This window comes from Manis javanica, chromosome 15 (assembly GCF_040802235.1).
Source record: "Manis javanica isolate MJ-LG chromosome 15, MJ_LKY, whole genome shotgun sequence".
NCBI classification, from domain to species: domain Eukaryota; kingdom Metazoa; phylum Chordata; class Mammalia; order Pholidota; family Manidae; genus Manis; species Manis javanica.
In genome coordinates this window covers 23,546,968-23,558,918 of record NC_133170.1, presented here as the reverse complement: position 1 = coordinate 23,558,918, position 11,951 = coordinate 23,546,968, and the positions used below count along the sequence as shown (strand labels likewise).

General features: G+C 46.1%; 2 protein-coding genes across 12 annotated transcripts in view; one reads left to right on the top strand and one right to left on the bottom strand.

Moving 5' to 3' along the window:
* Positions 1-11,951, bottom strand: part of KLRB1 (killer cell lectin like receptor B1) — a 111,315-nt gene that overhangs the window by 30,919 nt on the left and 68,445 nt on the right. The gene's annotated exons all lie outside the window — the stretch shown is intronic.
* The window catches only part of LOC108404243 (C-type lectin domain family 2 member D11-like), a 36,737-nt gene that overhangs the window by 17,470 nt on the left and 7,316 nt on the right, over positions 1-11,951 (top strand). For all 3 annotated transcript variants that reach the window (XM_037008722.2, XM_073223824.1, XM_073223823.1), the window contains one exon: positions 11,237-11,356. In XM_037008722.2, coding sequence (XP_036864617.1) covers positions 11,237-11,356 — 120 coding nt within the window. The remainder of the gene's footprint in view (positions 1-11,236; positions 11,357-11,951) is intronic.

Sequence of the window (11,951 nt, the reverse complement as noted above, 5' to 3'; positions counted from 1 at the left end):
AAAGCTGGGCTTTTAGAAGATTAATAAGTGGGCAAACAGATTTACTGGGGAGGTTTACATCTTTCTGGTCTAACAATGAAATTGTTATGGAAGCCATTACATACTGAGTTTTTAAGATTCTTTTACTTTAATGTAAAACCAGAAAGAATGAGGTTGAGATTTTTATATGGAGCCAAAACCCAAATGTCATTGTGTACATTAAGACAATCTAATTCTACATCTCTTTTTTCCTGCCTAGAATTTATTCTGTGAGGTATACATGTAATGAATGAAATGTAGTGGTTAAAAGAAAGTCAGCAGGAACACTTTAGAAAGTAAACATTCAGTAAAATGCACTCTTTTGGTGTATGCACATTTCTGTGAGTTTTGACAAACACATGCAGTCATGTAACCACCATCATAATCATGATGCAGAATAGTTCTGTAGCCCTCTCCCCAAATTACCTCACACCCCCTTGTATGCCCTCAAGTCCTTGGCAACCTCTAAATGTGCTTTCTGTTCTTACACTTTTGCTTTTCATATAAATGGAATGCTATAGTTGGTAACCTGAGAGTCTGATTTCTTTCACTTAGCACAATGCATATGAAATTTGTCCATATTATAGTGTGCATCGATTATTTGTCAAATAAAAACCAATTTGCACTTTGATAAGGAAACACATTATTCACAAGGACTCTTGCAGTAGGAAGAAAGCTCTGAAAAGAATTCTTATTTTATAAAAAGGGTAAGAAGGGAAGCAAGAAATGTGGGGGGAGGAAGTTTGTGGAGAAGAGTTGGCATTTAACAAGAAATGCCATTCTGTAGTCAGTGATAAAATGAGCTGTTAAGGGGAGAGGTAGGGTACCTCTCTGCTTTAGGGTTTGTTTAAACTTTCAGGCAAGCCAGAATTCAGGGCCTGTGGGAAGGGGAGCTCAACTAAAATTTGGCAGAGCCAAAGCAAAATGAGAAATGATCAGGTGAATATGTCATTAGTCTTTTCCTCTGTCTTACTGCTCAGTGGCATTTTGTTCACTTTTTCACCAGCTGAGGGATATATGAATTGCTCCCAGTTTTTCGTGATAATGAATAAAGCTGCTATAAATACTCACATGAAGTTTTCATTTATGTTGCATAAATACCTAGGGATAGGATTGCTAGGGCATACAGTTAAGTTCATGTTTACCACTCTGAACTACCTGTTATCCAGTGACTATTACATTTTCCATTCCCAACAACAATGCATGAGAATTCCCTTTGTATCTTTGCCTGACCATCACTTTATTTTGTTTTATTTGCCATTTAATTGTAGCTCATTGAATTTTAGTTGGTGTTTCTCTAATGACGGGTTAATAACATTGAGCATATTTTTATGTGCTTATTTATCATCTTCTTTAGTCAGTATAAATTCAAATTTAGATCTTTACTCAAGTATATATTCAAGTCTTTGGCCTATTTTTTAATTGGATTGTTTTTCTCATTGAGCTTTCAGAGGTCTTAATATATTCTAGGTAATGATAAAACCAGCTACAGAAAAAAGTACAGCTAGCATCCCACTTAATGGTGAGAATGAATGCTTTCCTCCAGAGATCAGGAATGAGGCAAGGGTGTCTGCTCTCACCCATCCAGTTTAACATCTTACTGGAGGGCCTATCAGGGGCAGTAAGAAAGAGAAATAAAAGGCATACAGATTGGAAGGAAATAAGTGTCTCCAGAAGGGATGTCAGCTCACCACCTGCCACCCAAACATGGATTTGAACAACCACCTGCACATGAAAATACCTTCTCAAGAGCCAAGGACTCCAGGTACTCCCGTGATGCTGCCTGACCCAGGGGCCCCAGGCAACTCCCATAGCAGAGCGTCCAGTGGGGTCCTGGGAAGCCAGGCCTTCAGTACCCTCCACCAAGCCTGCGCCACCCAGCAGAGACATATAAAAAGAGAGAAATTGAGTGCCTGCCTTCACTACAGACCCCATAGCTGCCTGCCCAGCACCAACCTGACTCTTGAAGCTCCAGGTGGCTCCCACCGAAGTTTCTCTGTATTTGTGAGTCTATTTCTTTGTGTTCTGTGTTTACAAGTCTGTGGGTAAAATTGCAATATTTCCAGAATCTCTCGCCTGGCCTTAGTGCATCTCCAGGTCAATAGATAGGTGTTTCCAAGGGGTGAAGAGAAGTCCATTTCCATATCAATAGGTAATTACAAGGGCGAGAGAGGGCATATCTGGACTGGAGAGGTTGGGTGGGATCCCTTCATCTGAAGCCAGGTCGCAAGAGACACAGGAGAGAAGTGGATGACTGCTTGTAAGAAATAAACAGGTTTCTCCCTCTTTCTCCCTTTGACTGATTTCAGTTTCAAAGGTATTTTGCTCTGAATTTTCCCCTGTAGATACATCTGGTGGTAGTCCGCAGAACCTCTACCCAAAATCTGTCTACATGGGTGTGACCCTTTGGCAGGCTGCTCCTAGAGATCGTGGGGAGAGCCCTGGAACCCCCCATGGATGGTGGGGAGGCCCTAGTGGCTGCAGGTTGATCCAGAAACCCCCTATCTGTGAGGCTTCCAACTCGGTAGCCCCTAGTGGGGAATTGGTCTAGAGTAAAGCACCTCCTAGAGTGGTGATGCCTTCTCCAGAATTGGGGAAGGGTAGAGACACCAGAAGCTGTGGAATTAGCCCTCCATTAGATACAAGACTGCTTAGAGGCCCTGAGTGGCCATGTAGCAGCTGGGATTGTAGGATGTCTTTTCCTTGAGATAGTGGAAAGTGTTACTGAGCAGAGAGAGAGAGGGTCTTCGGCAGGAGAGACCCACTTTAGCATCACTTGGGGGAGCTGTGCAATGACCTACAGGATGCCCTTATGAAAGAGAGTTATTGAGAAGATGGGTCACACTCCTGGAAGGTATGTTAGCAGCAAGGGAGGAGGAAGCAGGAGAATCCGCGTTGTAGGAGGCCATGCGGGATGTGTAGGAATGACCAGTGCCTTCAGCCCTGGATGTGGTAGAGATGTTGGGAGAGGATTAAGGGGTGGGGCCAAGGGCTGGTCTGTTGCAGAGGCCACCACCAAGGCACCAGCCCATCCTGATTTAAAGGGCCACCCGGTTTTAATTAAGAAAATGAAAACGCACCAACCTGGGGAGGAGCCATCTCCTCCCCAGGTTGTGGAGCACTCCATGCTCCGCCCCTATACCAAGGATGAGCTGATGGACATGAGCGTCTGGATTTGGCAGAAGCCATTGGAACCTCTGCTTACATGGCTTTTGCATCTCTGGGATATGGAGGTAGAAAACATTGTTATGTCGAGTTCTGAAATGGGTAGACTGGCTTCCCTGATGACTCACTCTCCCCTCACTTGGCAGTGGTTGCAAAGTGCCATCATGCCTCAGGGAATCGGGTACTTCTGGATTGGCTGACAGCAGCCATCAGGGCAGTTTGGCCTAATCAGAGTGATTTACCATATTTACTCACTAGCTGGAAAATGTATGCAGAGCTCCTGCAGGTGTTATGGAACTTGAGCATTAAAAATATAAACTATAATATGGACACCCAGGATCCTGATGAGTTGTTCACCATAGGAATGTGAAATCTGGTGCTCCATACAGCTCCCCTCTCTCTCTTTGGTCCCTAGTGACTATTCTTGCCCCCACATAGGGCAACCCATATGTGAGGCTACTTGAACTTTAGTAGATCTGGGGAAGGTTGAAACAATAAGAGCACATAAGGAAGTCTGGGCTACAATCAAAAGGAGAGGTGCAAAGGCCCAGTGAAGGTCTCAAGGACCTATTGTGGGTTGATTTGATAAAATCCGGGGTAATGAAAGAAAAATTTGATGGGCAGCCCAACAGGATCTTGTTAGAACTGTGGCACCAATTACAGCCAGAGCAGCAGTTTCAGCTGCAGAGGAACAGGACACAGAAGCCAGAGGCAAAGCCCCATGTCCAGCTTGTGTCCCTGCAAGACTTCCTGAAGGAGAGCACTCAGGCTCTGCCAGAGCCCTCACCCCTATAGGAGGACGATTGGGCATCATGGTTTGATTGGGTATCACATCTCCACCTCAATGGATGTGGTGGGGACCGAAGGCCCCATATAAAATTAGTAATTCATTGGTTCCCCTTGAATGTCCAATGTTTCCTGGCACTGGTGGATGCAGGATCTGAATGTTCTCTGATTTAGGGTAACCTTGAGTATTTTCCTGGGACCCCTACTGTGATAGATGGCTATGGGGGTAAGGCAATTAGAGTGAAGAAAGCCCAAATACCACTGGAGCTAGGGTGTTTAACTCCAAAGGAGTATACTATGATTTCTCATAGAAATAGAATTATTTCTCCTATCCCTGACTATATTTTGGGAGCCGATATACTGCAGGGCCTGTGTTTACAGACCACTGCAGGTGAGTTCAGACTGAGGGTATGGGTGGTAAAGGCAATTCTGAGAGGACATGCTAAGTGTGTGCCTGTAGCGCTGCCTATACCTCGATGGGTGACAAATACTAAGAAGTATAAATTGCTAGAGAGACACAAGGAAATTGGAGAAACTCCATAGAAGTTGGAGAAGGTGGGCATCCTAAAGACCACTGATAGTCCTTTTAATTCCCCAGTGCAGCCAGTGAAAAAGCTGGACACTTCCTGGTGTGGACTGTCAGGGAATTGAATAAATTCCCATCCCCTTTGCATGCTGCTGTCCCCTCTGTAGCAGCCCTTATGGACACCCTCAGTCATGAACTAGGGATGTATCATTATGTTGTGGACCTTGCTAATGCTTTCTTCTCTGTTGACATAGTACAGGAAAGTCAGGAACAGTTTGCCTTCACATGGGAAGGCCAGCAGTGGACATTCACTGTCCTTGCACAGGGATACCTCCACAGTCCCACCATTTGTCATGGACTTGTAGCCCAGGACTTGGCCACAGGGAAGAAACTGCAAATGGTGTAGCTGTATCACTACATTGATGATATTATGCTCACGTCTGATTCTCTTGCAGATTTAGAAGGGGCAGTTCTTAGACTGCTGCAACACCTACAGGAGAAAGGATGTGCTGTTAACAGCACCAAGGCTCAGGGACCTGGTTTGTCAGTAAAGTTCTTGGGGGTTTTCTGGTCAGGTAAAACGAAAGTTATCTGAGAAGCAGTCATAGAAAAGATCCAGGCTTTCCTAACCCCTGCCACTGGGGCAGTATTACAAGAGTTCTTGAGTCTTTTGGGCTACTGCAGAGTGTTTACCCCACACTTGGTGCATATTCTGAGGCCCTTATACAGGTTGGAACAAAAGGGCATCAGGTGGGACTGGGATGAGACATGTGCAGCTGCTCTTACTGCTGCTAAGCGAGCAGTCAAGGCTGTATAGGCCTTGTACCTATGGAAAGGAGCAGAGGTCCAGTACACCTTGGTAGAGAAGCAACTGGCTGCCGTGTACCATGCCTTGTTGGCTACAGAGGCCATCACCGGAACAGCTCTGACCAAGGTAATAACCACATATCACATCACTGGGTAGGTGGAAGACTGGACCCCAAAGCCACTGAGTGACATGGCACAGATGAACACACTGGCCAGATGGGGTGCATACTTACAGCAATGTAGCACGCTCTCTACTAGCCCCTTAAGTGGAGAACTCCAACTTTTACTGGGGCCAGTGACATATACCAGTGGAAAGCAGGAAGAATTTGCTTTTGAGCCATTGGTAGCTGAAAGTCCTTATCAGGAGGGAAAAGCTCCTATACTTGAAAATGCTTGGTATACAGACAGCTCCAGTCGTGGGCAGGGCTTTCCATCCTAAGACAGACAATATTGATGGAGGATGGAGAGGGGAAGAGCAGCCAATGGGCTGAGTTGCAAGCAGTATGGCTTGTGATCACCTGGGAGCCCTCCCCTCTAGTTGTCTGCACTGACAGCTGGGCTGTGTATTAGGGATTGACCCTGTGACTACCGACATGGTACCATGCCAATTGGAAGGCTGGTCACCATTCCCTTTAGAGGCAAGAGTTGTGGCAAGACTAAGGGCCTCTGGTCAGACTAAGTTACTGTATATTATTCGACTGGCCATTTCCCTTTGTCATCCCCAGAAAATGATGAAGCAGACACACTGGCCCAGGTACATTGGCTAGAAGGAAAGTCTGCCTGTGTGGCCCATTGGTTACATCAGCGTTTGTTGCACACGGGGCAAAAGACAATGTGAGCTGTATGTAGCCCGTCTGTGGGGCTTGCCATTGACCTTAAAGAAGTCAGCAGAGTCCAGCAGGAGTGCCTTGTGTGCTCCAAGAGGGACTTACCAAGTCCCTCAGCAACATGAGACAATAGTAAAGGGGCTGATACCCCTTGTCAGGTGGCAGATCGACTATATTGGGCCTCTGCCCACATCAGAAGTATATCGGTATGCCATGACTTGTGTGGACACAGCTACTGGCCTGTTGGTTGCTTTTCCTGCACATCATGCAGATCAGCAAACTACCAAAAAGGGCCTAGAGCGTCTCTGCAGCCTATGGCTGGTCACAGGTGATTAAGAGTGATCAAGGTACCCACTTTACTGGCCATACTTTACAAGAATGGGTGCAGCAATTAGGAATAAAGTGGAAGTTTCATGTACCATATAACCCTATTGGGGCATAACAGAGTGGTACGATGGCTTGTTGAAATCTGGCCTGAAGTCAGACACCAATAATCTATGGGGCTGGTCAGTTCGTTCATGGCCAGTGCTATGGCATTTGAATGAGAAGCCCGGAAAATGAGCCTTGAGCCCTGTGGACATGCTCACACACATTGCTGCCTCTCCTATACAACTGTATGTGCAAACCAAAAAGAGTTACTGAGGCCAAGATATGGCCAGCAGAGCAACATCCTGCTGCCAGCCCAACTGTGTTAAGCCCTAGAGACTCTGTTCAGTGGACATGGCCGTGGACATTTTGATACAAGGACCAGTGATGGCTGGTCTTTTTCGCACTTTGGGAAAAAGGCCTGGAAGCTGGTCTTGTATGTATTCCTGGAGTAACAGCAGAGTGGCCTCCAAAGATAACAGAGGCGTACCCAAAATGTACAGGAAGTAAAAGCATCCTATGGGGAAGTTATTTTATCTTTATGGCCAGTGTGTGTACATCCCATAACCCTATATATTGACCCATCTGTAACTCCCACAGGGAGAGGGGTGAAAGGCTGGTATACTAGACCAGGACGAGATCCCATTCCTGCCACTATCCTGTCACAGGGCCACTCTCTGGCATGTATCCTACCTGATGGACAAGATTTGCCTATGCTGGTATCATTAAAATATGTATCTTATCACCCTTAAACTTATTTTCTATTATAGTCCCTGTGGTCTGGACCTGCCCCCTGACTGCAGCTGTCATGTGATGATTGCTCTGAACTCCCTACCTGTTCAGCGACTGCCTGCCTGTGGAATGGGCGAGCTATGGCTTAATTTGCATAGGACTTTGAACCTAGCTGAATCCTCTCACTTGAGGATTAACATGAGTTTATTGCTGTTGCTATTGTATGCTGTTAGTCTGCTTTCTTTCCCAGGGGCCATTGTGGAAGATGGGGAATGAGTAGACTGTAAGGTGCGATTTCTGGAGGGGTGGGCTGTAGGTAAAATTGCAGTATTTCCAGAATCTCTTGCCTGGCCTTAGTGCATCTCCACAATAATAGGTGTTTCCAAGGGGTAGAGAGGAGTCTATCTCTATATCAATAGGTAATTACAAGGGCGAGCAAGGGCATATCTGGACTGGAGAGGTTGAGTGGGATCCCTTTTTGCAGCTGGGTTGCAAGAGACGTGAGTAAGCAGAAGTGGACAACTGCTTGTATGAAATAAATGGGTTTCTCCCACTTTATTTCTCCCTTTGACTGTCTTTGGTTTCAAAGGTGTTTTGTCCTGGATTTCCCCCCCTGAAGTTACAGAATCTATTTTAGTTTTGTTTACTTTTTTATTTCATAGTTTTTTTCTTCCAGCCATTTGAATATGTCATCTCAGTGTCTCCTAGCCTGCAAAAGTTTTTTTGCTGAGAAACCTGCTAAGAGCCTTATGAGATTCCTTTATATGTAAAACATTTGTTCTCTTTGTCTTTGATTTTAGGTAGTTTTCTTACAAATGTGACTTGGAAAAGACCATATTGGGTTGAAATTTTGGGGTGACCTATTAGTTCCATGAACTTAGATATCTACATCTGTCCCAAGATTTGGGAACTTCACAACTACTGTTTATTAAATAAGCCTTCTGCTTCTTTCTCCCTCTTCTCCTAGGAGTCCAAGAATGCATAGATTATTTCTTTTAGTGGCATCCTGTAATTCATATAGGCTTTTTAAACTTTTTCATTCCTTTTTTTTTTTTTTTGCTCCTCTGACTGTATGATTTCAAAATAACTGTGTTCTAGTTCACAGGTCAAAATCTACTGTTGCATCTCTCCTTGATTCTTTGGTGCAGGGCTCTATGTAGTCTACAGCTCTAGGATTTCTGCTTGGTTTAATGGTTTCTATTTGTTGTTTATTTAATGGTTTCTATTTCATTTTGTTTATGCATTGTTTTCCTAGTTTCATTTAGTTATCTGTGTTTTCTTTTAGTTCACAGAATTTCTTTAGGAGAATTATTCTGAATTTCCTGTCAGACAGTTCAAGATCTCCATTTTTCGAGGATCTGTCTTTGGAATTTTATCAGTTTCCTCTGGAGGTGGTGTCATGTGTTGTTGCTCACTCATGGTGTTGGGGGCTGCAGTTGTGGATGTAGGTACCTCTCCGGTCTTTACAGACTGTCTTTGGAAGGGCTTCACTAGTCAGCTCATCCAGAGACTTTGGGTGGGCAATCTAGTGGTGTCCATTGGTGGACTTCCTGCTGGAGTCCTTGGGTGGCCTGATGCTCAAAATGGTTGAAAGCCTGGGACAGGGGTGCTCAGCCCAGTGCTGGTCCCACAGGGTCCCTGGGTTCACAGGTGCTCCCATGGAGCCTGGGTCGTGGGTGTTGACTGGGAGCCTGAGTTCACAGGAGGGGTCCCGGAGCCACGGAGGCCAGCTGGTGAGGGGATGTGCTGGAGCCTGCCAGGAGTTTTCTGGTGAAACTGGATTTGGGAAGTGCTGTGGTGAGCTGGGGATGTGGGTTCCTAGGAGCCCACTGGGAATCTGATGACAAGGGCCAGAATCCTGGGGCCACTGGAGCTGCCTAGGACCATGGGAGCCTTCAGGTAATGGAGTGGGTCAGGAGCCTTGGCTCATGGGAGCCTTCTTGGAACCTGAAACTGTGGAAGATACCTGGAGCCATGGGGGACCCTGTGGCTACTGGGCTGCGTGGGGCTGCTGGGGCACATGGGCCTGGATCCTGTTCCCAGCGGCCTTCTGCAAGCCTGGGGTCAGTGAAGCTGCCTGAAGCCACCGGGGCTGGCAGGTTTCCAGGGTGAACTGGGGTCTGGTCCCCCAGGAGCCCTTCTGGAATGTGGTGCCATGGGAAATGCCTAGGACTGCAGGAGCCAGCAGGCCCCATAAGCCTGGATTCACCATGGCCTGCTGGTGCCAAGGATACCCCTTGGGGCTGCTGGACATGTCAGGGGCAGTGGGGGCCTGGGTTCTTGGGAGCCTGCAGAGAGCCCTGCTGTGGGAGCTACCTGGAGCTGTGGATGGTGTCTGGGGCCTCTGGATTACAAAGCACTGAGATGAGTTGGTGTCTTGATTTGTGGGAGCCAGCAGAGGAGTCACAGGAGCCGCCTGGGGCAGGGGCCTGGGAGAAATGAGGCCTGTGTTCCCAGGAACCTGCTGGTAAAACCCCAACAATGGACTAAGTCATCACTTTCTGAGCTATTTGCCAGAGGGCCTATCTGGAACTGCAGGTGCTTTACTGAGTAAGGGACACTCTCATAGAGAAACTGGCATGTGCTAAACTAACTGAAAGTACTAGAGTAACCTCTGCTTCATTAGCATGCTAGGATTCCTGCCCACGGAGGTGCTTATCCACCATTTTTTTAATATGTTATGTATGAACAAGCATGATAACATGCAATGCTTGCACACCAATAAGCACAACCCCAGTCATCAGAAACACCCTGGACATTTCCCTTTCCTTAAAGAATAAATATTTTCTCTGACCCATAAAAGCACTCTTCACATAATCCTGAGGAGGTAGTCCGAACAATCGTTCTTGCCTTTATGTTTGGCTGCCACAGTAAAACCCTCTTGCTGCTAAAGACTGTCTTGGAGATTGGCTTTCTGTCACACAAGCAGACAAACGCACCTCTGTGCTGTTTCACCAGGTGCCTGCTGTCATGGGAGTCACCTGGTCACTGGAACTGGCAGGCACAAGGTGGGGCCTGGGTTAGCAGGAACCTGCAGGGAGCCACCTGGGGCTTCAAGAGCTGCTGGGCAGGCAGCTGTGGGGTCTGTAGCAAAGGCAGGCAGTCAATTCACTCTTTTTTTGTCTGTCTCTCTGGGCAGCCCAGGCTTGGGGGAGGGTACTGAGGGCCTGGGTTCCCAGGACCCCACCAGACGCTCTGCTATGGGAGTTGCCTGGGGCCCCTGGGTCAGGCAGCATCAGGGGAGCACTTGGCTCTTGAGAAGGTATTTTCATGTGCAGGTCATCAAATCCATGTTTGGGTGGCAGGTGGTGAGCTGATATCCCTTCGGAGACACTTTTATTTCCTTCCAATCTGTATGCCTTTTATTTCTCTTTCTTACTGCCCCTGATAGGCCCTCCAGTAAGATGTTAAACTGGATGGGTGAGAGCAGACACCCTTGCCTCATTCCTGATCTCTGGAGGAAAGCATTCACTCTCACCATTAAGTAGGATGCTAGCTGTACTTGTTCTGTAGCTGATTTTTTCAAATTTAAGGGAAGTCTTTCAATTCCTAATTTGTTGGGATTTGTTGTCATGGATGACTATTAATTTTTTTCACATTTTTTCTATATTTATTGAGATGACCATATGCTTTCTCTTTTCTTAGTCTTCTAATATGAATTACACTGATTTATTTTCTAATGCTTCCTTCAGTACTTCTATCCAGATCTCTTAAAAAGGAGGTCAGTTTGGATTGTTTCTTATATATTTCTTTTCAGCTTGCTTTCTACTCTTTTTGTTTCTTGCTCTCTCATCCCCAAAACTGGAAAATTCCATAGGGAAAAAGACTCAGTTTCTCTTATCTCTGGTGCTCTTTGGACAATGTCCACCATCTATGGCCAGGACCTTTAGTGGGAGGGGTTGGCAGTAGGGGAGGTGAGATACAGCTGACCTCAGGGTTGAGTCTGATAAATTTAAGGTTTCCCCTAAGGCCTTCATGATACTGAGATTATGATATTTGCATTTTATAGGTCAAGAAAAGCTCCAAGGAAAACGTTCAGGAAACACATCTGCTAAGAGAACTTTCTGTTGCCTCCTTGTTACTGCTGCATGCCTAGCTGTTGTGACTGTACTTCCCATTGCTTTAGCAAGTAAGTTGCTTAGTCTCCAAACTTCACAATGTTCTCCACACATTTACATTTCAATAAATAATTACTGAGCTTCATTACATGCCAGGCCCTGTGTGGAGTTCTTGAGGTATATCAGTGAACAAAACACACAAAATTCCTTGCTTCCAGGGAACTTACATTCTAGCAGGAAGACACAAGATACTGCAATAAACAGAGGTGGAGTGGAAGTGGCTGCAGTTTACTGAGAGTGGTCAAGGCAAGTCTCCTTGAGAAGACGATCTTGCAGCAAGCTTTGGAAGGAGATGAAGGAGCCTTGCGGCTAACTGGAGAAAGCACTCCCAGCAGAGAGACCATGTAGAGCAAAAGCACTCAGAGGAATCACCCTGGTGGGTCTGAGGAACAGCAAGGAGGCTGCTGTGGCTAAAGCTAAGAAAGAATAAAGAGTAATGTGATGGGGGTCAGAGGGTAATAACCTTCTAAGTCATTTAAAGATTTTGTCTTTTACTTTGAGTGAAATGGGGAAGACTGGGAAGAGGGACATTGTAGGACAGGAATGTCATAACCTGACCTCCACTGTAGAATAAGCAGTTTGACTGTTATATTGAGAACAGATTGT